A 27,369-nucleotide genomic window follows, 5' to 3' on the forward strand; every position below is an offset into this window, starting at 1 on the left:
TTAAAATATTTCCCCTGCGCTCTTGTCATTAAAGGGGGAATTAGCTATAGAGACAGTTTGTAGAGACTTGTTTGCCATTCGAGGAGCTGTGGTTTGTGGCACACTTTTTTTTGGTCATATCAGCAGTCACACTGCTAAAAACCAACAACCATTTGTCTGAAAACATAAGACTAGCAAACAATTTTATGTTCTTGGATTGATGAAATTGTCAAAACAAGATAGACTTTTGATGCAAGGTTGTGACTCATTAATTGATTAGGGTAGGTTTGTTAGTCTTATGTTTTCCAACCAATGGTTATTGGTTTTTAGCAGAGTGTGACTGCTGATATGACCAAAAAAAATGTGTGCCACAAACCACATCAGCTGAACAAGAAATTCGTCAAAACAAGAGAGACTTTTGATGCAAGGTTGTGACTCATTAATGGAGTAGGGTAAGATGCCATGCCCATTGTCAGGTTTGAACGATGAATGCACTCTGCAGTATGTTCAATATGATGTCTTTGGTTTGTGTACATGTGGCCATATGAACAAACAGTAAACAAGTGATCTGCATACAGCAAGTGGTAAAGGATGTTACAGATTTGACAATTTGCACAAACTGCTATATGTTTCTGTTTCTTGCTCCTCTTCATCGTTCATTCCTGACTTAGCAGTGCTCTGCTTAACAATATAGTCATGCTGCTTCACTTTGCTCTAAACAGCTCTCAGTGCACTCTACAGTATGTTCAAGATGATGTCTTTAGTTTGTGTACACCTCACGGCACTAGCTCCAGCTGAGATGTGAGGCATCTGCTGTGCTGCCTGTGTGGAGCTGGCAGCCGGAAGCTGTGATCAGCTGATGGAGGAGGAGCCGCAGGAGAGGTGAGCCATCTTCCCCCGGCAGATTGATTCACTTCGGGAGAGCCTGGCCAAGAAGAATAGAGGATTAATCTGAGGAGCCCGGTGTCATTTGGAGGCAGCGACGACTGGAAGACGACAAGGCAACTGGTGAAAGCCTGAAAGGAAGAGGTCCGGAGGACTCATGAGAATGTTTCCACCAGTGCTGACGAAGGAATATACCAGCTTTTAACGTCAGACACAAGAGTCCAATACAAAGAACGGACAACATTGAGCTGGGAGCGGGGATTAATATCGGAATCAGATCCGAATATAGCCTTAAATAAATTCCAGAAGGTAGGTGATTTAGATACACACGGAGTCCTTGCAGTATGAGAGGTGTTGAGCGTCACCAGTACATGTAAACAAACAGCTATACAAGCTAGCTGAAGTTAGCCGATTGAGGGGTTAGCTTTCTACAGCTAGCGTCAGGTAGTAGGACAAAAGCAAACTTAGGACAATCCGAACCGAACCACCCTGGTTTAGGACAGAAACCAATATTTTGTCTCAATGGATTGTTATTAGTGGATGACAGCATTTTCTATAATGTCAGTATGTTGTTATTAGCACAATTAGCATGTAGGCTAACGTCGGCTAAATGGTATTTGCGCTAGCAGTGTAGTATAATATCATTATAACTGGCACAGCAAATGTGCAAACAAAGAAGACATCTGGTATTTGTTGGTGCTACGTGTGCTTTTCACCTCGTTCATTACATCCAACTGAGACAGCGATAAAACACTTGTAGAACTGGTGTAATGCTACTATAGATCATCTGTAGATCCCAGCGTCGTCCAGCTGATTGGCTGAAAACAGGAGGACGTCGGGATGAAGGAAAACAACTTCATGACTTCTTAAAGATCCGATCGCGTCCTTTCCCCGAGTCCGCGTGCATGCACTGCTCGGTGCTGTGTTCATGATCGTAGCCTCACTTCACGAGAGGGACATTTCGTTTTATTCGCGGTCTGTGTAACAGTGACGGTCTTAGCTCGTGTGTCCTCTCAGCGTTAGCAGTCAAACTGAGAGGAGGGTCTGCAAAGAGAGTCACAGCTCAGCCCGGCAGCATGGAGGGGGTAGTTACACCGATCTATTAGTTTAATTTGAATATAGAACAACATCTAAAACATTCGAAAAGTGGCGTGTGGACACTCAGTAATCGCAGCGTAGGTGTTCGGCTCTTCCGTTGGACTATTTAAAGAAGTCCAGTCCTTGTCAGAGTTTGGATCATATAGCCTGTGGGCCCAGGGGGAAGCCTCTTCTCAGCTGTGTTTTGGTTGCCTCTGTCCTCCCCTCCCCCAGTCTTGAGACTCTCGATTCTCTCCGGCTGTCGGACGCTGTTCTCAGGGTTTACACTTGAGTTTTAGACTGAAGAAAAGCACTGGTCTCAAGTCGCAGTCCTCTGGACTCCGGAGCAGTTAAACATTGGATGTAATGGAACTGATGTTCGCCGAGTGGGAGGACGGGGAGAGGTTCTCCTTCGAAGACTCGGACCGGTTCGAAGAAGACTCTCTGTGCTCCTTCATCTCAGAGGCCGAGAGCCTGTGTCAGAACTGGAGAGGATGGAGGAAGCAGTCTGCTGGACCCAACTCCCCTACTGTCAAAATTAAAGGTTGGAGAAGTACTCACACATACACTTCCATTCATTCTGATTTCACTTGAAATAAATCAATGTTTGTCAATTGTGTGAAAGGCTCAGCTAAAATCCATTGCCCAAGAGTTTAAAAGACATTATCATATATAACTGTTACTGGGAAACCTATCATATATTTGATCTTATTGTGAAACATAGTGTTTGTTATTGTGCTTTTGGAGTGATACAGCAGATAAACACATTTTTTAAGCTTTGATAAATAATAATAACTAATAAATTATTTATTTGTAGCGGTTTTGCTATTTGGTAATGTTAACCCCGTGGCTGTAGCTGCTTTTATTTACTCTTTTATCCAAAGCCACTTCCAATAAATGAATTTAACCATAAGAGAACAAACCCAATACAGCAAGAATCACAGAAGTACTTTAGCTTTAATAAAGACAAACTGCAAAGTGCTACATGCAAGTGCCATATAGGTACCAGTTGACCATCTTCTTAGCCAAGGTGTAGTCAGAAGAGATGTGTTTTAAGCCTGCAGCAAAAACATTTTTCAGCTCACTTCAAAAGGTTCAGCACGCCAACTGCTCCATGTAGCTTGGTTGTAGCGATGCTAAAGCATTTACCCCAACAAAGCACCACCCTAATGCATGATTCAGCTGTAGATTAAATAAATATGACACATCAAGTTGGTGTTATCAGGTCTTGACAGAATAGTTTGTCTTGATTGTGAGGTGGACCAGGTCAGCTGAAAGGAAGCATCTCACAGAAGTGAGGCAGACCAGAGGTCAATCCAGTACTTCTTTAATCCTGTGGGTTATAAAGTAGCAGTTGTGAGTGAATTACATTGTTGTGTCATGTAACTGTTGCAGCTATATTTCTCAGTTTGTTGATTATGGACCAGAGTAAGTGAGAGGAAATCTGCTGAGTACTGGAACCTGTCTTTGTTCTTGAGGAGTCGTATCGCTTAAACTGCACATTTCACTGCTTGTTCACAGCCATACTGCTAACGTCTTAGCGTCTGCTTCAGTCACCGGCTTCATGTCATACTCTCTCTGTCTGGTGAAGCAAATAGATATTAAAATAGTTATATCTAATATATATATATATATATTCAAAAGACATCTTAGGATGTCTTTTTTTCATCCATGAACAGACATTAGAAATTAGTAGTTAAAATTGGCTAGCCATGAGGACTGGGCAGTTAGGTGTCTCTTCATTACAACAGAAATTCACAGAAATCCTTTTTTAATGGTGAGAGTACCAGTCTTTTACAAAGTATTGCATTCCAGTCTAATTTATATTTATGGGTCAATGTGATAGTTTTGGAGTGTGTTATAAGTTAGTCTCTCAGATTTTATCATGGTTGCCCAGTTTATTCTGAAGGAGTCTCTGAAGGCTGATTTACCATGTTTTGCTGTCAAAGAAGTAAGAAATCCACGCTATTTCTTAGTGTCTCAGGAAAGAAGAACTATGATGCTAGAGGTGACCGCTTAAACCTCTGAGCCACATGAAATAGAAAAATGAAAGAAAGGAACAATACATATGACAACTTGGGTAATAGCAGGTCCATAGCTGACTACTGTTTTCACCCCACTGGACATTGTAGGCACTAGTAGAAAACCCTTGAATTGGAATGGGCATTTTAAGTTTGGAAAGCAGAACTGACTATTTTTCTATGCCAAGTAGAAGTGATGTATCACCTTCTCAACAGCAGAGAAGAAAAACTCGGAGGCAGGGTAATGGTTACAAGTATGGTATCGGCAGGTATGCACTGTGTGTTTTCAGCAGGTGAAATGTGTGCTATATTGAAGGAGTTAGCTACTTGTGGCAGTAATTGTTAGTGGTAGCTTCACAACTGACACAAATATCCCAGTTTTATTCATTGATTTACTTAACTTAGAAACCATAGTAAAAGTGGATCTGTCAGTAATTCATAGTACTAGTGCAATGCCCTTTCTAGACTGCTACATACAGTAGCTACTACAGAATTGTTCCTCACAGAACAAACAGTGCTGCTAATAGATGCACTGTATGAATGGGTGAATGGCAAAACTGTACTGTAACGTCATTTGAGCGTTCATCAAGACTAGAAAAGCTTTATATATAAATACAAACATTTACCATTCCTTGACAAGAGTGAATCATCTTCAGAAAGTTCTGCAATATACTGTCATATGTTTTATATACAGACTATGGTGCAGAGTGAAGTTAGAAAACTTAAAGGCTCAGTGTGTAAGATTTAGGTGAAAGGATCTATTGGCAGAAATTGAATATAAAACAATCCTAGTGATGTTTTTACTAGTGTGTTTCATCTAAATTGTTAGAATTGTTTTTTTTCTTTACCCTAGAATGAGCCCTTTATATTCAAATACTTTATATTTACCTCGGGAGAGGGTCCTCTTTAGGGAGGCCGCCATGTTTTTTACAGGAGCCCAGACTGGACAAACTATATCTTTTTTAGTTTTTTATGACAACTGAAGGCTACCACCAGTTCTCTGTCATGCTTGGAAGGGGAGGGTGAGGTGGAGGCTCTTCAGCTGCGACATGAAACTTCACCACTAGATGTCACTAAATTTTGCACACTGAGCCTTTAATATTAATCTTTAATGAAGATTTTATAATCAATGCTTTTCATAAAATGAAACAGAATTTGCTATATTACTGTTCATGTATTTGGTTTATATATAATGATTGATTGACTGAAATGCTGGTATTTTTTCCTACATTTGCATGTCGGCCATTTCATAGGTCATATAAAGAATCTCGGCAACAAAACGAAACATGCTTTTTTGTTTTGCGAAACAGGAAGTGATTCTGTGAATGCTGTTATAATGACAGAGATCTGAATCCATCACAGGTCAGTCCATCTGGGTCTCTGTCGATATGGTGAAATAAAGATCATCTGGTGGTGATTTTGATCTTTGATTTGACCCAGTTGCCGACCGCTGTTTATCTGAGGGACTTAGAAAAAGACTTCAGTCCACAAACTGAAGGCACACTGCCATACACTCACTGACTGCTACAGAGCACTTGTTTTCTGTTTTTAATCAATTTTTATTAAGATTGAAAGTATCTTGTGTCTGAATTGCAACACTTCCTCTAGCAATTTAAAATTGACATACCAAGTTTAAAGCAGGTTAGATTAACCGTTTGTGATGTGAGTTCCACAGACAGAAAGATAGACAGACAGACGTTTGTGGAATTAGTAGGTAGATATTTATATGGTTTTGAAGATCAGCACACAGCTGAGTGGTCAAACTTAACTTACATGCCAGTAAGACAGAGCAGAGGATGATGTAATTATGTCGGCAGTGCACCACAGGTGTACTTCAGCGTACTAATGGAGCACACCCTGTGGAGAGACATGGATGGGGAGAAAATGAGGAAGGCAGTGACAGAGCTAGTGATCCAGGGAAAAGAGTGAGGGGTCCTTAGCTCTTCACTGGGGCAGCTACAAAGGATAAGCTTTTGTAATGATGTCCCTCTGTGCTGAGAGCTGATTTGTTGATAGCTAACTGCCATTCAACTGCAACAGCCAATCATAGGCTGGTCACATGAACACTGTTACTACCCAGCCTCTTCTCTTCAGGGTTTAGCTTTGCACTGTTAGACAGTTATATAATAATGTATCAATCAATCACATTTTATTTGTATGGGACATATTCACAAATCACAGGCTTAACGAGGTGTGACATCTTCTGTCCTTAACCCTCAACAAGAGTAAGGAAAAACTACCAAAAAACCTATTAACAGGGGGAAGAAACATAGAAACCTCAGAGAGAGAGCCACAAGTGAGGAGGGATCCCTCTCCTAGAACAGACAGAAGTGCAATAGATGCCACATGTATGTACATAAAATAAAAATGTTGTGAGCACATTCATCTGTTTTAAATACACAGATTTTTTATTAGTCAACTTGAAGTTTTACAATACTGTCACAGATTTCAGAGATTTCAGGAAGTGACTCAAATGCAGTCCTAGATATTTCTTAGTTTACTACTCATTATTGAGATTATTTTATAAATTGTCTTTTTTTGGTATTTTCCAAAGTTAGTACGTATTGTTCAGTGGCTGTTCAGTGAATGGCTGATGTGTGTGCATTGTTCAGACCTGGTATCAACATCCTTTCGAGAGATCCAATCACGAGTGAACTGCTCTAAGTACGTCTGTTCACACATGGCCATAGAGTGCGTCCTCAATGAATCTTCTTTTGTTATTTTGGATCTCACTTCTTTGTTTAATATGCTAATAAACATAATTTCAGTTTTAGTATTATGCAAAACAATACAAATGTGCCTGTTGTCTGTTTGTGTCTGTCTCTCTGTCTATCTGAGAGAGTGAGAGTGTATGCCCTCCTGGGGCAAAACAACATAAGAAAACAATGTATTAAAAACATTAATAAAATGAAATGAACAGTGAATAAAAATAGACAAGGCACAAAGACAATCAAATGGAAAAAGCCTGCTTAAAAAGATGATTTTTTACATGTGATTTAAAATTGGACAGAGTCGGTGTTGTGAATGTCTAGCGGTAGGAAGTTCCAGAGGCAGCGGACAGAGCGGCTGAAGGCTTTAGATCCCATGGTGGTCAAACGGGCGGTACAGTGAGGTGAATGGAAGAAGAAGATCTGAGGTTATGGGAGGGTGTGCCAACGTGCAAGAGTTCAGAAAGGTATGGTGGAGCAAGATTGTGGAGGGCCTTGAAGGTGAGGAGCAGAATCTTAAAAACAATTCAGAATTTGACCGGGAGCCAATGAAGCTGCTGAAGGACACGAGTGATGTGATTGTAGGAGGGGGTTCTGGACAAATTTAAGTTTTTGAAAGCATTTATTAGGGAGCCCAAAGAGAATTACAGTAATCAATATGGGATGTAACCAGGGTATGGACAAGGATGGTGGTGGTGTTGGGTGTGAAGAATGGATGGAGACGATTAATGTTGCATAGGTGAAAGTATGTAGTTAACATTATTGATGTGAGCTTGGAAAGATTGAGTGCTGTCAAGGATGACACCCAGACTCTTAACCTGAGGGGAGGGAGAAACTAAAGAGTTGTCAATATTGAAGGATAGATTGTCTGATTTTGATAAGGTGATTTGGTGCCAATAAGGAGAACTTCGGTTTTATCACTATTGAGTTTTAGGTAATTGCAGGAGAACCAGGACTTGATTTTCCTGTAGGCAGTCAGAGAGGGAAGTTAGAAATAGGACGGAAGTTATTGAAATTGTTGTGGTCTGAACCATGTTTCTTAAGTATAGGAGTTATTGCAGCTGATTTGAAAGATGAGGGAACCAGACCAGAGGTGAGTATGTATGATGACAGTTGTTAGGGAGGCGAGAGAGGGTAGACAGGCTTTATTATGGCATTATGAAACATGTCAAAGGATGTCAGCTGAGAAGGCATCCTTCGGCGATCCCTCATCCTTCAGGAGTAGCCTCATAGTGAAAGCAGAAGTAGCAAAAGTCAGTGGTAGTTGCAGGCTTGAGAATATGTTACTGAGTATAATAAAAAAGGTATATTTTATATTAAGGTTGATTTTATTGGTAACATGTATTTCTTGAATTACTAACATAGTAACTACTTCGGCAATAGAGGGATGTAGCACTGATTATTTTGAGGCTCTAACGTTTCCAATACAAGTAAAGATACTCTACTGCTTTGAGGTAAAACACCAATAACAGGACTGCGTAAAGAACCCACTGTAACATGTAGAGCTTCAACCAATTAACCATTAATTTCAATGGATCAAGTCAATCAACAAATTTGATAAATCACTACAGTTCTAGTAACGTATGTCATTTAATATGTGTGTGCACAAAGCAATTGAAGATAATTTATTCAATTTTGTATTTAGTTCATATTGTCAGCAGAAATGTAACTAAAACATGTATACAAGTATATAAACAAATATTGTGGTGAGTGATATATGTAGGATAGGATAGTTTTGCTTGCAACTCTTAAAAGTTTAATCTGTCACAAGTTGTTGGAAGAGTTAATCTACTGACTGCAGAAGTAGCTGCTGTAGAGCTGTCCGTCCCTCTGTCTGCTCACAGGAGTCTGCTCTGTCAAGACCACTGAGATAGTGCTGAAGGAAGGGGGCACATTTCTGCATGAACTCCTTTTGTATTCTGCAACAAATGAATTTGCCATCATGAGGTTACTTAAAGCAAGCACCTGCTTTTTGTTACATTACAGTTTAGCTCACTGATTGTACACACATATAACATGTGAGTGATGCCTTGATAGGTTTCCCATGACCTGTAACCACCAGCCCCTGAGCCTCTATGCCAATGATGGCATTACATGAACACAGCTCTTTCCTCCATATATGGTAAACAGCAGCACAAGTAGTGGCTTGGAAATGGGGTCTGTAATCTGAGACCCTTTCACTTTTTCTTCTCTTAGTGGCAGACCACTAAATCCTACAACTCACTCGGTCCTGTGATTGTGCTTATGCTGCTTTTTTAACACACACACACACACACACACACACACACACACACACACACACACACACACACTCTATCAGCACAATAAAAACAGTTTGAAGGCTTTGGAACTACATACCCAGACATCATTCTTTCATTATCAACAAAAATGGATCATGTTGAAATCAGTTCTTGACAGAACTATACTAACAGACTCTCAATCTAGTTTGTGAAAAAAGCCACATTGTGAGCAGAGTGATGCTCAACCAATAAAAAATCAGCTGAGAAGTAGAACAGCAGAATAGGTTGAGGCCCAGATCACAAATTGTCCTTATAAAATTCATTATTCTCCCGTAGTGGAGGATGCATCATGTGATCACAGCTAATAGATCCACATATATTCACTCAGTTCTTAGGCATATTGATACATAGATATTCCATTCTCCTTAGCAAGCTGTCTGTCAGTGGCAGAAATCTTGGGTGCAGAGTTTATATTTTGGTGTGGGTTGGTGGCACATGTAGTAGCCAAAATAGAAAGAGCTTAACCTCTGAAACTGTTCGTTTAGTTAAACTCTTACATTAAAAAGCTGCTCTTTAGATTAAAAACATTCTTGCTGCAGCTGTAAATTTTGTTTTTGCTAACCTCCAGTGGTCGCTGTCACTACTAGGGCTGTTGGAGCGAATTACGGGAATTGATTATTTAAAAATCTATACTAATGAATATTATAATTACTATTCAAATGTGTATTTTTATTTGTCTACTATGGCTTGTGCGTGTGTTATCCACACATGGAGTGTACCTGCTGCAGTGAAACATACACGCACACACACAGAGGAAAAGAGAGCATGTACCAGAAAACTGCCCTTCTGATGATTTCATGTCTCTGTTACATTTTCTACAGATATTCGAACTCTTGTGAAAGGTGTATTTTTGCTTATTTACTGTGAACCGATCATGGCTCTTGGAGCAACTAGACAAGACCCAAAACCTCAAGAGAAGCAGCCTGTCTCAGGCACATCTAATTATACACAACTTCATTAAAAGATTTAGAATAAAAAAGATAAGATAAAATAATTGCATTAGAATGGGATTCTAGTGGAAGATTGACAGCCCTAGTCAGTACATGGTAATGTCCTTAATTTTTCATGTTAGAGGTGGAGGAGTACAGTACTGATCTCACTCAACCACATCAAGCAGTGATACTGGCTCTGAGCTGAGATGTCAATGTGTAGTTACTCTTTAATCTGTCCTTCCAGGAAGATAAGGTTATTCAACCTGCAGCTTTCTTTAATGTGGCTGTGCGAAAGAACCGAAATGAACACCCTACCTTCAGTATTTCCTCTCTCGTCCAGCTAATCTTCCTCTCTTCCTCAGATGGTCAGGTGATTCCACTGGTAGAGCTGTCAGCAAAGCAGGTAGCATTCCACATCCCGTTTGAGGTGGTGGAGAAGGTCTACCCCCCTGTCCCAGAACAGCTCCAGCTTCGCATTGCCTACTGGAGCTTCCCTGAAAATGAGGAAGACATCAGGTAAGATTACTGATAACCTGGATATTTCTTTCTCACCTCTGATTAAGTATATGATAGCAGTCCTATGAACAGCTGCAACAATACTGTTTTCACAATAGCTTTGACCTGTACGTTAGGTGCTTATTATTACCTTACAGTGTAGTAAGTCACAGCTACATTTCTTAAAGTTGCAACTAAAATATGGAATGCTTAAAATATAAATTATCCGAAGCTCTTCTTTCATTGTCTGTCTTGTTAATTAGGCTGCTCAGAGGTTACATTGGACATAATGATATTAATGTTGATGAGTAGCAGCACCTAACTAATCCATGCATTATAAGAAGTGGTCTTTATGGTCCCTGGAAAAGTCTCGCTGAATCAGTTCTATGAATTTCTTCAGTTCTACACTGAATTTTTGTATATATAATGACTTCCTAAAGAGGTGGAGTGAAAAGGTGGTGCTTGACGAGTTTTTTGAAGATTCGAGAGATTCAGCGTTGCGTATACATATATACACTCACCGGCCACTTTATTAGGTACACCTTGCTAGTACATGGGCTGGAACCCTTTTTGCTTTCAGAACTGCCTTGATTCTTCATAGCATAGATTCAATAAGGTGTTGGAAACATTCCTCACACATTTTGGTGCATATTGACAAGATAGCATCATGCAGTTGCTGCAGATTAGTCGGCTGCATGATGCGAATCTCCCGTTCCACCACATCCAGAGGTGCTTTATTGAATTGAGATCTGGTGACTGTGGAGGCCATTGGAGTACAGTGAACTCATTGTCATGTTCAAGAAACCAGTTTGAGATGATGTGAGCTTTGTGACATGTTGCATTATCCTGCTGGAAGTAGCCATCAGAAGATGGGTACACTGTGGTCATAAAGGGATGGACATGGTTAGCAACAATACTCAGGTATGCTGTGGCATTAAAACGATGCTCAATTGGTACTAAGGGGCCCAAAGTGTGCCACGAAAATATCCCCCACGCCATTACACCAACAGAAGCCTGAACCGTTGATACAAGGCAGGATGGATCCATGCTTTCATGTTGTTTACACCAAATTCTGACCCTACCATCTGAATGTCTCAGCTGAAATTGAGACTCATCAGACCAGGCAACATTTTTCCAATCTTCTATTGTCCAGTTTTGGTGAGCCTGTGCGAATTGTAACCTCAGTTTCCTGTTCTTAGCTGACAGGAGTGGCACCTGGTTTGGTCTTCTGCTGCTGTAGCCCATCTGCTTCAATGTTCAACGTGTTGTGCGTTCAGAGATGGTATTCTGCATACCTTGTAGGGCTGTCAAAATTGCTCCAAAATGACGTTCGAATATTCTCTCTAAAAAAACACAGGTTTGAACCATTTGAATATATGCGCATGCGCAATGCCATACGTTGTGTCAATAACAGGAGGACAAACTAAAACAACGAGACATAACTACTTGTATAGGTATTTTTATTCAGTTTTAACATAAAACAAACCTACACATTACAAAATAAGTAAATGAACTAACCGTAAAACTTAGACTGTAAAAAAAGTCAGCTCTCTCGTTCGCCCCCCTCTCTCTCTCTATGCACAATGCGCATACTGATTTAAATAAACAATTTGTTAACAACGGTCGGTAATAACGGGTCTCTGTGGGTTATGTGAGCTGAAGGTAGTGGGAGTTTAGGGGGCACATCAGCCAGAGCTGTAGTGGGTGTGTATGTGAGTGAGTGAGACTGCTGCCTGCTGAACAGAGGGTCGCAGGGAGAAGGATTTGAAGTGCCCTTGTTTCGGCTACAAAACCCCGCCGAAGCAATCCGAAACCAGCCCAAATTTTTATCCACCCGCCTGACAACCCTGGTCGTGTCTCACTTTCAGCAGTGAGTGACGCTGTGCAAGTGCAACTCCTGTGGCCTGTCCCGTCATGCAGTGCGCCCACTCGCAAAGCAGCCGCTGATGTGTTTTTTTCCACAGTCGAATATTAATGTCACAATCGAATATCTGTTTTTAATAATATTCGAATATATATATTCGAATTTAGAATATTCGTTGACAGCCCTAATACCTTGGTTGTAACGAGTGGTTATTTGAGTTTGACTGTTGCCTTTCTATCATCTCGAACCACTCTGCCCATTCTCCTCTGACCTCTGACATCAACAAGGCATTTTCGTCCACACAACAGCTGCTCACTGGATATTTTCTCTTTTCCGGACCATTCTCTGTAAACCCTAGAGAAGGTTGTGCGTGAAAATCCCAGTAGATCAGCAGTTTTTGAAATACTCAGATCAGCCCGTCTGGCACCAACAACCATGCCACATTCAAAGTCACTTAAATCCCCTTTCTTCCCCATTCTGATGCTCAGTTTGAACTTCAGCAAGTTGTCATCACCACGTCTAGATGACTAAATGCATTGAGTTGCTGCCATGTGATTAGCTATTTGTACTAACTAGCAATTGAACAGGTGTGCCTCATAAAGTGGCCGGTGATTGTATATATGTATATATATATGTATATAAAATACTTTTTTCTACGAGGACATATACATCTGTCCTGGGTTTAGAAATTAGACATGATGAATAAACCGGGCTCACCAGTGTAAAAACACTTGTGATTCTATCGCTTTGCTTTTCCTTTCTCAGGTTATATTCCTGTCTGGCTAATGGGAGTCCAGATGAATTCCAACGTGGAGAGCAACTCTACAGGATCAGAGCAGTCAAAGACCCCCTGCAGATCGGTGGGTTGAGTATTCACTCTTACCATACATAGGATCTTTTCATTTCTGTTACTTTTCAAACTGTAACTTTAAACTTAATAGTTTATATTACGTTATTATGGCATACAACACAACTAGGCTTAAACTTATAATAACACTCATGTCCACTCTGTCTATAAATCAGCCATCTGTACATCAGAGATTCATTCAAAAGCAGCACCTTTAAGTTATAAAATACACTAAATACAGTGTAGAACTAATATACTAATGTTGTTATTTCTTTGTTCAGCCTGTTCCATGACACTTCTTCAATTCTGTGTTTGTACATGTACATCAGGCTTCCATCTCAGTGCTACAGTAGTTTCCAGTCAGGCCGGTCAGTCTAAGGGAGCATACAATGTGGCAGTCATGTTTGATCGCTGCCGCATCACTTCCTGTAGCTGCACCTGCGGCGCGGGGGCCAAATGGTGTGCCCATGTGGTGGCACTGTGCCTGTTCCGGATCCATAATGTGAGTTTGCGTCTACACAAAGGAATCCCTCAAACTGTCTATTATTTTAATTAAATCAAATGATCTCACTTCAACTGTATGAAAGGCACTCTTTTGTAAAATAAATATTTAATGCACTAATGAACAATTAAAGTAAAAGACTGTCGCAGTCCCACAAGGGGGTTTGCCCTCTGATTGACCTGAGCCTGAAATACTTTCTGTATGCTTTGCCTTAGAGTGTGAAATTTGTCCTTTATTTTGAAGAGCACCCATATCTCCCCATAAAGTTTGTATGGCCGAGATGCTGATTAGCAATAGGACTCTTCAGTCTATTTTTCATTAAGAAACTCAAAAACTATAAGAAAAACATATCAAAATCAATAAACGTACATTATGTAAATATGGGTCATATGTTGGAGTGCTACATACTTACCTTGTGTGTGTGTGTGTGTGTGTGTGTGTGTGTGTGTGTGTGTGTGTGTGTGTGTGTGTGTGTGTGTGTGTGTGTAGGCATCAGCAGTTTGTCTGAGGGCTCCAGTCTCTGAGTCTCTGTCAAGGCTGCAGAGGGACCAGCTGCAAAAGTTTGCCCAGTACCTCATCAGTGAGCTGCCTCAGCAGGTAAAATCCTCTTTCTGAACCAAGCTGTTGATGAAAATTCAATAAATACAGAATCTATGAATGTTATATAACTGTCAAGGAAGTTTGATTTTCTTTAATTTTTGCATCTTCAGATCCTGCCCACAGCCCAACGGCTACTTGATGAGTTGCTCTCTTCTCAGTCTACTGCCATCAACACAGTGTGTGGAGCTCCAGGTACAGTAGCAGTTTGATTCTGGCATACTGAGAGAACTGACATGATAAACAACTTTACAACTAGAGGGGAACTATTGATGATTTTATTCAAGTGGATCAGTTTCAGACAATATTATTAGATGTTGCTACAGCTAGATGGCAGTGATGTTTACTGTATGGTGTGGAGTGTGGATAGAAAAGTCCTTTAAAAAAAAGATAACAATATGTGTGTTTGTGTGCATATAGACCCGACAGCAGGACCCTCAGCTTCTGACCAGAGCACATGGTATTTGGATGAGTCAACTCTCAGTGACAACATCAAAAAGACTCTGCACAAGTTCTGTGGGCCTTCACCTGTTGTCTTCAGGTACCCACTACTTGACTCACATAATACTCCCTAACACATCACCCATAGAGCTATACTTAACGTCAGACCTAAACTCGAACCCTGAGTAAATATGCATGTCTCTGGAGACAGAAATAAAGATTATGATAATGCAGGTTGTAATGACTGTAAAATCCCCAGCGCCTAAAGGAATACTTTTATCCTAATAAAGTTTACACAAAGCATAATATAGTGTGTTTAGTGTGCCAAAGAGCTCCAGTGTTGTCCAAAAACTACTTAAAATACAAAAATAGCAATTACCCTTACACTCTTCTTTTAATATTTTGCACTATGAGACAAAGTGTGATTTGTGGATATGGGCTAAACAAATAAAATTTGATTGATTGATTGATTTTGACCTGCATTGTTTAATTTACCTCTTTATTTTGTGTATTGTATTCACAGTGATGTAAACTCCATGTATTTGTCCTCCACGGAGCCGCCAGCTGCTGCTGAGTGGGCATGTCTGCTGCGACCTCTGAGGGGCAGAGAGCCAGAAGGCATTTGGAACCTTTTATCCATTGTCAGGGAGATGTTCAAGAGACGAGACAGCAATGCAGCTCCACTGCTGGAGATTCTCACTGAGCAGTGCCTCACTTACGAACAGGTACATCCTCAATGTGACATGAGCTCTTGCTGCTGAAAGTAAAACACTGGAAAGATTTAGAGTCAGCAGACATGCAGGTTGCTCTTAATGTAGAAGTTGACAGCACTCTGGAAAGTACCAAGCACATTTCGAATAATGCTCAGATTGAGAATTGTTAAATTGAGGTTAAATCTTAAAATCTCAAGGCTGTAAGAAAATATTGAATACAGACTAATCCAGAGATATCAAAATAACCCTTTTCCTGCTGATTTTAATTTGAGTTATTAACATTCTGTCTTTACATGTTACTCTCACCATCATCCACCTCATCTGTGCATGTACCATACACTCATATGAATTGGGGAGGCTCAGCTCTGGCTCAGCTGGTAGAGCAAGTCATCTACTAGTCAGGACTCCCCTTAGTTAAGCAGAAATCTAACCTGAAAGTAGCGGGTAGAGGGTGACAGGAGAGTTTGACAAGAGGAGAAAGATTAATTAACTTGTTTTTTGTCACATCTAAATAGATTTAGGGGCCCACAACCTGAGTTATACCCAGAACGCACACACGCACACACGCACACACGCACACACGCACACACACACACACACACACACACACACACACACACACACACACACACACACACACACACACACCACTCACTGAATTGTCTGACTTGTGTGTTCAGATCATCAGCTGGTGGTACAGTGTTCGAACATCAGCGTCCCACAGCAGTGCCAGTGGTCACACTGGGCGCAGCAATGGCCAGTCAGAGGTGGCAGCTCATGCCTGTGCCAGCATGTGTGATGAGATGGTGGTGCTCTGGAGGCTCGCTGTGCTTGACCCAACGATGAGCCCTTGCAGGTCAGACCATTAGGCCACTGACACCAGGCTACACACTTCCTTTGTACTTTTTAAACTGTCACAGAATTTGGTCAAGAAATAGAGATCCCATTGGAAAATAATGCAATATCAGCACATTTGTAATTTATTGATCACATTCTTTTTTTATGGTTGTAGTAAATATTAATTATGGACTCCAATCAATAATTAAGGCTGTGTATGTTCTACTCTAGGCGTCTGGAACTGGCAGGCCAGCTTAAGCAGTGGCATCTAAAGGTTATTGAAATTGTGAAGCGGGGGCAACATCGCAAGTCCCTGGATAAACTGTTCCAAGGCTTCAAGTCTGCTGTAGAGTCCTGCTACTTTAACTGGGAAGTGGCCTACCCACTGGATGGAATAACCTACTGCAGTGCAGATAAGAAGAGCGCCACATTTTGCTGGTCTAGGGCAGTGCAGCACCAGAGAGGAGTCAAAGCTGCCGCAGGAGGGGTTGGAGAACCTCCTGAACCAGGGGGAGGGGGCAGAGCTGAGGGTGGAGCTTTGGGAGATTATAAGGGAAGAGGGGGTGGTCACTTGTCTCAACAAGAATTGGCAGTTCGACCCAAAGAGACCATTCTAACCAAGAGGAAGGGTCTGTCAGTGAGTGGAGGGGGAGGGATGCTGGTCCGTTTGGGAGGGAGTGTTTCTCTTTCCCTGGAAGACGGAGGTGGAAAGTGCATGTACAAAGGTCCAGGCTCCTCCTCCTCTGGAGGGAAGCTGAAACTGACACAGGGAGGTGGAAAGGGGGCATCAGTAGGAGGACCTGGAGGAAGTGGAGGGTTAGGAGGGGGAAAGCATGCCAGTGCCAAGCGGAGAACCAGCAGTGAGGACAGCTCCCTGGAGCCAGACTTGGCTGAGCTCAGCCTGGATGATGGCTGTAGTCTGGCTCTGGGGGCTGAGGCCAGCAACACTTTTGAGTTTCTCCCCCCAGCACCAGAAATGCTGCCGTCTCCAAGCCCACTGCTCAGAGACTCACGCATTTACAGCAGCACCAACGGAGGAAACAAGATGTTTGAAACAAAACGTGTTGGCCTTAACTCTGCGGCACTTCCTGCTGCAGAGACAGCTCCACCCTGCTTCCCTTCCAAAGAGACAGTGGTAGTTGTTATGGACACGCCCAGTGCTGCAGAAAAGGAAGCAGAGCTAAAGGAGGAATCTGTCCAGAACAGAGATGAAGATGTAGACTCAGCGGGCAGTAATCAACCCTCTACCTCCACCACTACAACGAAATCAGGCACAACTCAAACATCAGCCAAGGCCCAGCGGGACCACAGAGATGCAGTGTCTGCTGGAGCAGCAGCAGCAGGAGCAGGGAGCGGGACAGCAGCTGCAGGTGGACCAGCTAACCAAGGAGCAGAGGTACCAGGTGCAGCTGCTGGAGGAGAACCTGTGGGTGAGGATGACTATCAGGCATACTATCTGAGTGCTGCCTCAGAAGAGGGAGCAGACAGACAGCTGACTGACAACCATCAGGAGGAGGAGCCAGACATCTTTGCAGGAATCAAACCGCTGGAGCAGGAGGGACGCATGGAGGTAAGGAAGGAAGACATGAAGTAATGCTTCTAGTTAAATTGTTAACAGGTGGGATTACAGATATGGATGTAGACATTTCAATACATTGGTTCTTAACCAATTAAGCTTGCACTTAAAGGGTTTTCCTCTTAGAACTAAGTGGTCATTCAGACTAGAAAAGTGCAATAGATGTGAACATAAAATATGTTTTCTGATTATATTAACTATGGATACCACCGCTTCACACACAATCATCAAAACTGAAATTACCTAAAGAAGATTAATAATTTTAACTAAGTAATTTGTTACATTGCTCTTACATTAGTGTTCTCCAATGGGCATGATTTTTGGCAACATATCAATACTGTTTGAGTGGTGCAATCCAGTGTTGATGTGGGCAGGCACCAATAAAGACCAAAATTACTTGTCATCCAACCATTCCCCCATGAATGTACACAAACCACACAATACAGAATGCTGAGGTCACAGGTCTGTTGGTGAAATGTGACTTTTGAGTCTGGTCACTTGCCACAACACATTAGAAGAATTTAGGCCTCCCCATCTTATTAGCATGGCACTCTCTCACTTCAGTAATTTTAAGGCAGTTGCTACCCTTTAGTTCTGTTACCTCTTCTTACAGGAAAGCTTGAGAGTCGAGCATTATATAAGACGTTTGGCATGATTAACAAAACTTCACAATAAAGATCCAAGTTGTAAAAAGTGCATAAAGTGGACAATTTTAAATTTTTTACATGAAAGGATGTTTCCTTGAGACATGAGCTACTTAGTAGAGTATGGAATACTTATTGCAGATCTACAAGCAAAGTGAAGACTGCTCTTCTTCCTGACCTGAATTCTTTCTCTCTCTCTCTCTCTCTCTCTCTCTCTCTCTCTCCCTCTCCCTCTCCGTCTCCGTCTCCGTCTCCCTCTCTCTCTCTCTCTCTCTGCAGGTGCTGTTTGCATGTGCCGAGGCCCTATATGCTCATGGTTACAGTAATGAGGCCTGCCGGCTGGCTGTGGAGCTGGCCAGAGACCTGTTAGCCAACCCTCCAGACCTGAAAGTGGAGCAGCCACAGACTAAGGTAGATACAGTCACATGTCCCAGCAGTGTGGATCACATTCTCTATGACCTTTGAACTCACTTTTCTCCTTCCACTGTACAGTCTTAATCCTCAGTTAGCATCTTGAACTGTGTAGTGATATATTGAGTCTTTCTTAGTGAAGGAAAGGCACCAGATTCTTCTAATATCTGTTTTTATTGGAATATGTAAGTAAATATTTACTATAAAGAAAGTTATTTCAAGGTGTGAACCCACTAATCAGAATTTTGTTTTTGTTGGATCAAGGGTAAGAAGAGCAAGGTGTCGACCAGCCGTCAGACGCAGATAGCCACCAACACACTGTCGAAAACTTCCTTCCTCCTCACTGTTCTCAGTGAACGACTGGAGCTCCACAACCTGGCCTTCAGCACCGGCATGTTCTCCCTGGAGCTCCAGAGACCACCGGCTTCTACCAAAGCTCTGGAGGTTTGATCTGTCATCAACTGAATAACTCGTTTTTAATGCGTTCAGTATCATCTAATGACTTCCTGTTAATGCAGAAGTGTTCATGAATGTTATTAAAATCATGAATTTGAGCTTTGTAAGGCGGGATCTGCTGGCTGCTGTACAGGGATTGGTCATTTGCTGAGAGGGTTTATGACCTCAGAAACATCATGAGCCAGGATCAATAATTTACTGTCATTTTATGTAGAGATTTAACCAACAATTAATAATCTAATATCAATTAATTGGCCGACTACTTTTAAATAATTGTTAGCTTATTAAATGTCCAAAACAATTTGAAAGAAAGTTAATTGCCGAAAATGCCATGTAATCATGGCATACAGGCTATAGCATCATGTACTGTGCATGATGACATGGCCAATTTTTATGGAATTCTGGACCCACAACCTGAATCATATCTGCAATAAACAATAATGGTGAGCTTGGCAGACTGCAGGCAAACTCAAGCCAATTCTCCAGATTTTTCCCACCGATCATGTCTGCGCTGGCCTCACGAAACATGTTTTTGGCCTGTTGTACATGTCATTTCAAGTCTCCTCATAGAGAATTTCTTCACATTTTCACCACTTGTCATGGTGACCTCATATTATGAATTATGTGATGTACAGTTTATACGTAGTATATCCAATCAATTAGTATTCACTGTGAAAGCATGAAATTGTAGCACAATGCGTGTGTGTGTGCTGACCAGGTGAAGCTGGCGTACCAGGAGTCGGAGGTGGTGGCTCTATTGAAGAAGATTCCTCTGGGCCTGGTGGAGATGTCGGTGATCAGAGAGAGAGCAGAGCAGCTCAGAGACGGAAACTTCTGTGATTACAGACCTGTGCTGCCTCTCATGTTGGCCAGCTTCATCTTTGATGTACTGTGTACCCCAGGTAAGCACCAATTATTGTCTGATTTAGTTTTTCCTTGTTTGATTTAAATATACATAATTTTATTCTTGTAATATCCAAAGCCATCTAATCTTCTCTTTGTAGATTATGTTGAGGAAGATTTAAACATCTTAAATTCAAATATAGCTGCTTTATTTATTACCTGATGTGTGTTAGTGTAGTCTGTTGGTTACATAGATAGTAGTTTAGTATATTGCAAGTGTGATTTTGAACCAGTGACAAATAAGAAATATTGTTTTATTCTTTAGGCCTAAATTAAGACATTTTAAATGGATATATGAATTAACATATCTTTCACTCTTCTCCATATTGTTTGTGCAGTCGTGTCCCCAACAGGTTCCCGTCCACCTAGTCGCAACCGTAACAATGAGATGCCAGGTGATGAGGAGCTGGGCTTTGAGGCTGCTGTTGCTGCACTTGGTAAAAATACCATTTTCTATCTCTTTCAGTTCTGTCTGGATTAGATTTTCTTTCTCAGTGTCTTTTTCCTCCTTTCCCACATCCCCTATCCTTGTCTGTGCTGTACTTTGTCCATGTCTTCATCTGCACTGGGCCTTATCCTGTCTCCCCTAGCACTTTGTACTGTAATCCTTCTTGTCTCTGTTTGTCTGCAGGTATGAAGACCACAGTCAGTGAGGCAGAGCATCCTCTATTATGTGAAGGAACTAGACGAGTGAAAGGTGACTTGGCTCTGGCTCTCATGATCACTTACAAGGATGACCAGAGCAAGCTTAAGAAGGTAACCATCACTACTTTAATCATTCTGAACATCTGTTATTGTTATTGAAAATATTTCATGTATTACTGCTGTGACTGAAAACTGAGATGTCTTCTGCCAGTAAGCCAAACAGAGAAAAACATTTTCAGAGGTTTCCTCTCGCAGAGGTAGAGGTATTCATTGTCTGTGGAAATGGGATAGAAAGATAGGGAATGCTTAGAGTGGTATTATTGTAGTGGTGTACTGGAGATGTATTAAACAGTAATGACACATCATGATGATCATGGTTTTTGTCTTTGGCCACAGTGCAAACGTGCACATACAACAAACATGAGATAGTCCACACACTATCCAACACTCCCCCTGTATGTTTCTCACTAAGAATACAAATATAAATAAATATAAATAAAAACAGTAACTGAGGAATTCTATCTCACCACTCTTGAGGTCTTGTACACGTGCCCTCTCTAACCCCTTTTTCCTGTTTCTCTCTCTCCTCTGTCTCTCCTCCCATTTGCAGATACTGGATAAGTTGTTGGACAGGGAGAGTCAGACCCACAAGCCTCAGACTTTAAGCTCATTCTACTCCAGCAAACCAGCAGCTGGTAGCCAGCGCAGCCCATCCAAACACACTGCTTCTGGCCACAGTGGAGTGAGCGGAGCCACAGGGGGTGCATCTAAACATGCCCCCTCATCTTCCTCTGCGACCACTGTGGCAGCCTCTTCCTCCAGCTCTACGTCTGCTGTGACACTAGCTGGAGAAGAGGTGCCTCATCAGGCAGAACTCAACACTGTTCCGAGCAGTGCAGCAGGGGAGAGTACTGCTGAGACCCGGGAGCATGGTGAGAACACCCTTGACCACTACTTTAGGTGCCACAATCAAGAGCTTTATGTTTTAATTAGTTATTAAACATCTATGTTATACAGTAATAGGTCTCTGTTAGTTGTATACATAGTGTGGCAGTACTACAGTATACATTTCAACACAACATTTTTGGAAATCCTTTTAGTGTAAGTGGGGCTCCTGACATGGTCTGAAAACCAATTCTTGTGCTTCCATGTATTATGGAAGTCACAATAAGGTAACACAGTTGTCTTTTACAGAGATAGACCTGTGTTTGTTTTCTGTCCTTACAGTATCAGATGGGCCTCCTCCATCGAATGACCAGCAGGGTGAAACAGCTCCGTTTAAGCTGGAGGCCACCGTGCCCAGTCGGTTGGCACTTGGGGCGCGCTGTGGTTACAGCCAACGCTGCTGGGGTTCACCAGTCCGTCAGAAGAAGAAACACACTGGTACACATTATATATATCTGTATTTTTTAGCCTTCTAGCTGGTAGAGCATTAAAGAAAAGAAAGAATTGAAACTGTCACTAGGATCAGACTGGCAGTGACGCTTTTAACCTGGGTCATATATGTGGTATTTCTCCACATACAGTTTATACATTATATCCCACATACTGAAAAAGCCTCATCAACATTAATGTGAATTAACATGATTTTATGTGCATGGTTTTTGCTCAGGCATGGCGAGTATTGATAGCAGTGCTCCAGAGACGACCTCAGACAGTTCCCCCACGCTTAGCCGCCGACCGCTCCGGGGCGGCTGGGCAGCAACATCTTGGGGGCGGGGCCAGGACAGTGACAGCATCAGCAGTTCGTCATCTGATTCATTGGGCTCTTCCTCCTCCAGTGGCTCTCGTAGGGCCGGGGGTGGAGCCAGGGCCAAGAGCAATGACACCAGCAGGTAAGCACACACTTCTTCCTCATCAGGTCACAAGTAATAGCACATTACTAGGGTCACGGGGACAACCTTTAACAATAATTGTGTAAAACAATGATGTCTGTTAAAGGCGGTTGTGACTTATTCCTTATCAGTTGTAAACAGTAAAGATAACTTTAGTTGTGTTCACTGTTATATTGACTTGTTAGGACTCATAAGAATAGAATAGAATAGAAGAAACTTTATTGTCGTTAAGGTGCAGCTCCAGAAAGTGTTTCAAAGGATAGTTGATCCACCACCAAAGAAGCCCAAAAGTAATATTTACATTCACATTAGTGCAGTGCACCCACACATGCAAACACACACACACACACACACCAATAAATAAACAGCCAGCTAGGATATGCAGGAAGGAAATGAAAACAGGCCCTACAGTGCAAACGAGAATAGAACTGATGCATGAAGAAGAATAAATAGACAGCAGCTTAAAAATGGAACGTGCAAATATGAATCAAACAGATCCTACAGTGCAAATAGAAAATGGATGATCATTTATACTTGCATTCAGTGCACTCAAGGTATATACACACAGCTATACACACACACAGTAACCTAGTAAGAGTTGTCACTGATGTTGTGGGAATGGTTCATGGGAAACAAGCAGGTTTTTCTGAAGACTATACTGTTTTACTTTTCCCTGTGATCAGGTACAAAGGACGACGCCCAGAGTGCCACGCCCCCCATGTGCCCAACCAGCCATCGGAGGCAGCAGCTCATTTTTACTTTGAACTCGCCAAGACAGTTCTGATCAAAGCTGGAGGAAACTCTTCCACTTCCATTTTCACCCAACCCTCAGCCAGTGGTGGCCACCAGGGGCCCCATAGGAACCTGCACCTGTGTGCCTTTGAGATTGGCCTGTATGCGCTTGGCCTCCACAACTTTGTCTCACCCAACTGGCTGTCCAGGACCTACTCCTCACATGTGTCTTGGATAACTGGTGAGTGAGTGAGTTGAGTGAGTTGAGTGAGTGAGTGAGAGAGAGAGAGAGAGAGTAAAAAAATATGGAGATAGACAGAAACAAGAAGACCAAGATTTTCTGATCCAGTGTGTTTTCATCTCTCAGGCCAGGCCATGGAGATTGGTAGTGCTGCTCTCAATATTTTGGTGGAGTGCTGGGATGGTCATCTTACCCCTCCAGAGGTGGCATCCCTAGCAGACCGAGCATCGCGGGCCAGGGACCTCAACATGGTTCGTGCAGCAGCGGAGCTGGCCCTAAGCTGCTTGCCACATGCTCATGCCCTAAATCCTAATGAAATACAGAGAGCCCTGGTGCAATGCAAAGAGCAGGTAATGTGGGAGTGGGTTAATGGTAAATTAACTGTATTTACTGTATAAAGCATTAAATCCAGTCTTATTGACCACCCAAAACACTTTACACACACACACACACACACACACACACACACACACACACACACACACACACACACACACACATTCTACAATGCTTCTGTACGGAGAACTCTTTCTCTGACACACCTTTCACACACTGCCAGTATCTTGTTCATGGACTGAACTCCAAGCACCTCTGACTGGAAAATAACATTGAAAAACCAAACAAGACACATAATTCATGATTTGTTGTGGTAAATCAGGTAATATGATATTGATTGATAGACATATTTCAATTTGTCCCTGCCTGTCTCTGTGTCCCTCCAGGACAATGTGATGCTGGAGAAGGCCTGCATGGCAGTAGAGGAAGCAGCCAAGGGTGGAGGTGTGTATCCTGAGGTTCTGTTTGAGGTCGCTCACCAGTGGTACTGGCTGTATGAGCAGTCAGTGGGTGGGGGCTCAGGTCAGCAGCGGGAGGCCTCTGGGCGCTGTGGGGCAAACGGGGGCTCGGGCAGAAGGCCCCTGGAATCCAGCTGTGGTGTCCTTGACAGCGGGGCTAGCATGGAGTCTCCGGGGGTGGCAACTGTCACAGCCTCAGTCACTGCAGCAGCCGTCGTACCCGTCATCTCCGTGGGCTCCACCATCTACCAGTCCCATGCCATGCCCGGGCAGGCTATGGCTCACCCCCACAGCCAAGGCCTCCACCCCTACACCACCATCCAGGCCCATCTCCCCACGGTCTGCACTCCCCAGTACCTGGGACATCCTCTGCAGCATGTCCCCCGACCCACCGTCTTCCCTGTGTCTGGGGCTGCATATCCACAGGTCAGAGGTTCTCTTGATTCCATAACAGGGCTTTTGTGGAATTTTCTTTGTATTAAGATAAAGCTGAAATGGTGTCCACAGATGGAAAGTACAGATTAGATGATGTGTTCATATCTTACAAAGACAGGGTGTCGATCTACATAACCTGACACATTCACTAAGCCATGTGCATGTTTACAAAATATCAAGGGATGCTAATCATTATCAAAGTTAATCTGATGATTATGTAATTGATTAAAAGCAGTTGATTGGTTAGTATAACTCTGGTTTCCAAGAGATTAAGATGAAAAAGATTCACTTTAAAAAACCCTTAATCCTGGAGAAGGTTTGATCATGATGCTTGAAAAACTCAGAGATTCAATGAGTTAATATTACGAACTGTTATTCAACTACTACATTACTACCCCAGATTATCTGGATGGTGTCTTGAAGCTGACTTAGAACCTAATTTAATAAGTAACAATGGTGACTTTGAAGTCAAAACTGTTCTTGATGTGTTTTTTTTCCACTGGTCCATGACACAATGCAGTGCAGAACTGTCAGCACAAATGAGTGTGTGTACACGTGTGTACCTCTCCAGGGAATGCACCCAGCCTTTATTGGGGCCCAGTTCCCTTTCTCAGTGGCCGCTGGCCCCCAGCCACCTATGGCAGCCACAGCTGTGACTTTCCCTGGTGTCCCCGTACCGTCCATGACTCAGATCGCCGTCCACCCCTACCACGCTGAGACCGGCCTGCCCCTTAGCACCACTGTAGCAGGTAAGGAAGACACGCTATTTGTGTTTTTAGTCTGTTTTAAACCAAACAATGATCAATGTTCTTTAAATGTAGGTCATCTTAGATAAAGTACATTGGTTAATGTTACCATGGGATGCGGTTGTTCAACTGTGATCAACAGTATGATGTGCCATGTTTTACAGTTGGCAGCCTCCACGCGGGCCCCACCATACAGACCATCCAGGGAGCATCCTTACCCTCTCTCTCTTCTCAGCCAGGCTCATTGGTCAGCCCTCCTTTCCCAACAGAGGACGAACAGCCAATCAGCCAGCAGGGTCTGCACTACCTTCACTCTGCCTACAGAGTTGGTGAGGAGTGTGTGAGCTGTGATTATATCTTCCTTTAAGCAGAATGCAAATAGTAAAGAAGGTTAACTGAACAATGTGATCTCTTCTGTTCACCTGTGTGAAGGTATGCTAGCATTGGAAATGCTGGGCAGGAGGGCTCACAATGATCATCCCAACAACTTCTCCAGGAGTCCACCTTATACTGAGGATGTCAAATGGCTGCTGGGACTGGCTGCAAGACTAGGTGAGTCTGCACTGATTATTTTACATTTTAGGAAAGTTGCAGGCTCATGCTAAAATCATTCAGATGAATTTTTCTCTCAATTATTGTACCCAGAAAAACAGAAAAAATGAATATATTCACTGAAAGTCACTGATGGTTGTCCACAACAATGTAAATCAGAGCAAAAACCAAGACATGATGTTGATGGAGCTGGCTGTAGAGCTCAGAGATGGAACTGTCAAGGCATAGCTCTGGGGAAGGCTGCAAGAGTCTGCAGTCACACTAGGGCTGTCAAAATTGCTCCAAAATGACGTTCGAATATTCGCTCTAAAAAAACACATAGGTTCGAACCATTCGAGTATATGCGCATGCGCATTATGTCAATAACAGGAGGACAAACTAAAACAAGGAGACATAACTACTTGTATGGGTATTTTTATTTCAGTTTTAACATAAAACAAACCTACACATTACAAAATAAGTAAATGACCTAACCGTAAAACTTAGACCGTCACTCGCCCCCTTCACTCTCTCTCTATGCATAATGCGCATACTGATTTAAATAAACAATTTGTTAATAACGGTCGGTAATAACAGGTATCTGTGGGTTATGTGAGCTGAAGGTAGTGGGAGTGTATGCTGCGAGTTTAGGGGGCACGTCAGCCAGAGCTGTAGTGAGTGTGTATGTGAGTGAATGAGTGAGTGAGACTGCTGCCTGCTGAACAGAGGGTCGCAGGAAGAAGGATATGATGTGCCCGTGTTTCGGCTACAAAACTCCGCCGAACCGATCAGAAACCAGCCCAAATTTTTTAACCCGTCTGGCAACCCTGGCCGCGTCTCACTTTCAACAGTGAGTGACACTGTGCAAGTGCAACTCCTGTGGCCTGTCCCTTACCCGTCATGCAGTGCGCCCCACTCGCAAAGCACCCGCTGATGTGTTTTTTTCCACAGTCGAATATTAACTTTCACAATCGAATCTCCGTTTTATTTTAATATTCAAATTTTTAATATTCGTTGACAGCCCTAAGTCACACTGCACAATAATGTGCTGGTCCTGGGCACAGTTAATTAATTTAAGATACCAGCACCGGGGTCGATAACTAAAAATATGATAAATACTGATGCTGTCAAAGAGACAGTTTGTTTAGCACTGAATTGTCCGTTTATTTCATTGTTTTTGATGATATGCTGTTTAATTGAAGATGTTATAAGTGTGCGCAAA

General features: G+C 42.4%; 1 protein-coding gene across 4 annotated transcripts in view; it reads left to right on the plus strand.

The window, feature by feature from the left end:
• The first annotated feature begins 833 nt into the window (after positions 1-833).
• The window catches only part of zswim8 (zinc finger, SWIM-type containing 8), a 30,867-nt gene continuing 4,331 nt past the window's right edge, over positions 834-27,369 (plus strand). Inside the window, exons 1-24 of one of the 4 annotated variants that reach the window (XM_020103549.2) lie at positions 834-2,485; positions 10,265-10,418; positions 13,027-13,121; positions 13,438-13,610; positions 14,100-14,207; positions 14,321-14,402; positions 14,628-14,748; positions 15,172-15,373; positions 16,042-16,217; positions 16,430-17,768; positions 18,698-18,829; positions 19,094-19,273; positions 20,004-20,187; positions 20,527-20,625; positions 20,820-20,944; positions 21,444-21,765; positions 22,061-22,216; positions 22,446-22,668; positions 23,352-23,641; positions 23,768-23,991; positions 24,364-24,861; positions 25,391-25,619; positions 25,781-25,945; positions 26,049-26,168. In XM_020103549.2, the coding sequence (XP_019959108.2) occupies positions 2,308-2,485; positions 10,265-10,418; positions 13,027-13,121; positions 13,438-13,610; positions 14,100-14,207; positions 14,321-14,402; positions 14,628-14,748; positions 15,172-15,373; positions 16,042-16,217; positions 16,430-17,768; positions 18,698-18,829; positions 19,094-19,273; positions 20,004-20,187; positions 20,527-20,625; positions 20,820-20,944; positions 21,444-21,765; positions 22,061-22,216; positions 22,446-22,668; positions 23,352-23,641; positions 23,768-23,991; positions 24,364-24,861; positions 25,391-25,619; positions 25,781-25,945; positions 26,049-26,168 (5,575 nt within the window). In that variant the 5' untranslated portion in view covers positions 834-2,307. Of the gene's footprint in view, positions 2,486-10,264; positions 10,419-13,026; positions 13,122-13,437; positions 13,611-14,099; positions 14,208-14,320; positions 14,403-14,627; positions 14,749-15,171; positions 15,374-16,041; positions 16,218-16,429; positions 17,769-18,697; positions 18,830-19,093; positions 19,274-20,003; positions 20,188-20,516; positions 20,626-20,819; positions 20,945-21,443; positions 21,766-22,060; positions 22,217-22,445; positions 22,669-23,351; positions 23,642-23,767; positions 23,992-24,363; positions 24,862-25,390; positions 25,620-25,780; positions 25,946-26,048; positions 26,169-27,369 lie in introns of all 4 variants that reach the window. The other 3 variants (XM_020103551.2, XM_069539047.1, XM_069539048.1) reach the window with 3 other exon arrangements.

The sequence above is a fragment of the Paralichthys olivaceus genome, chromosome 14 (assembly GCF_024713975.1).
Source record: "Paralichthys olivaceus isolate ysfri-2021 chromosome 14, ASM2471397v2, whole genome shotgun sequence".
Classification (NCBI taxonomy): Eukaryota; Metazoa; Chordata; class Actinopteri; order Pleuronectiformes; family Paralichthyidae; genus Paralichthys; species Paralichthys olivaceus.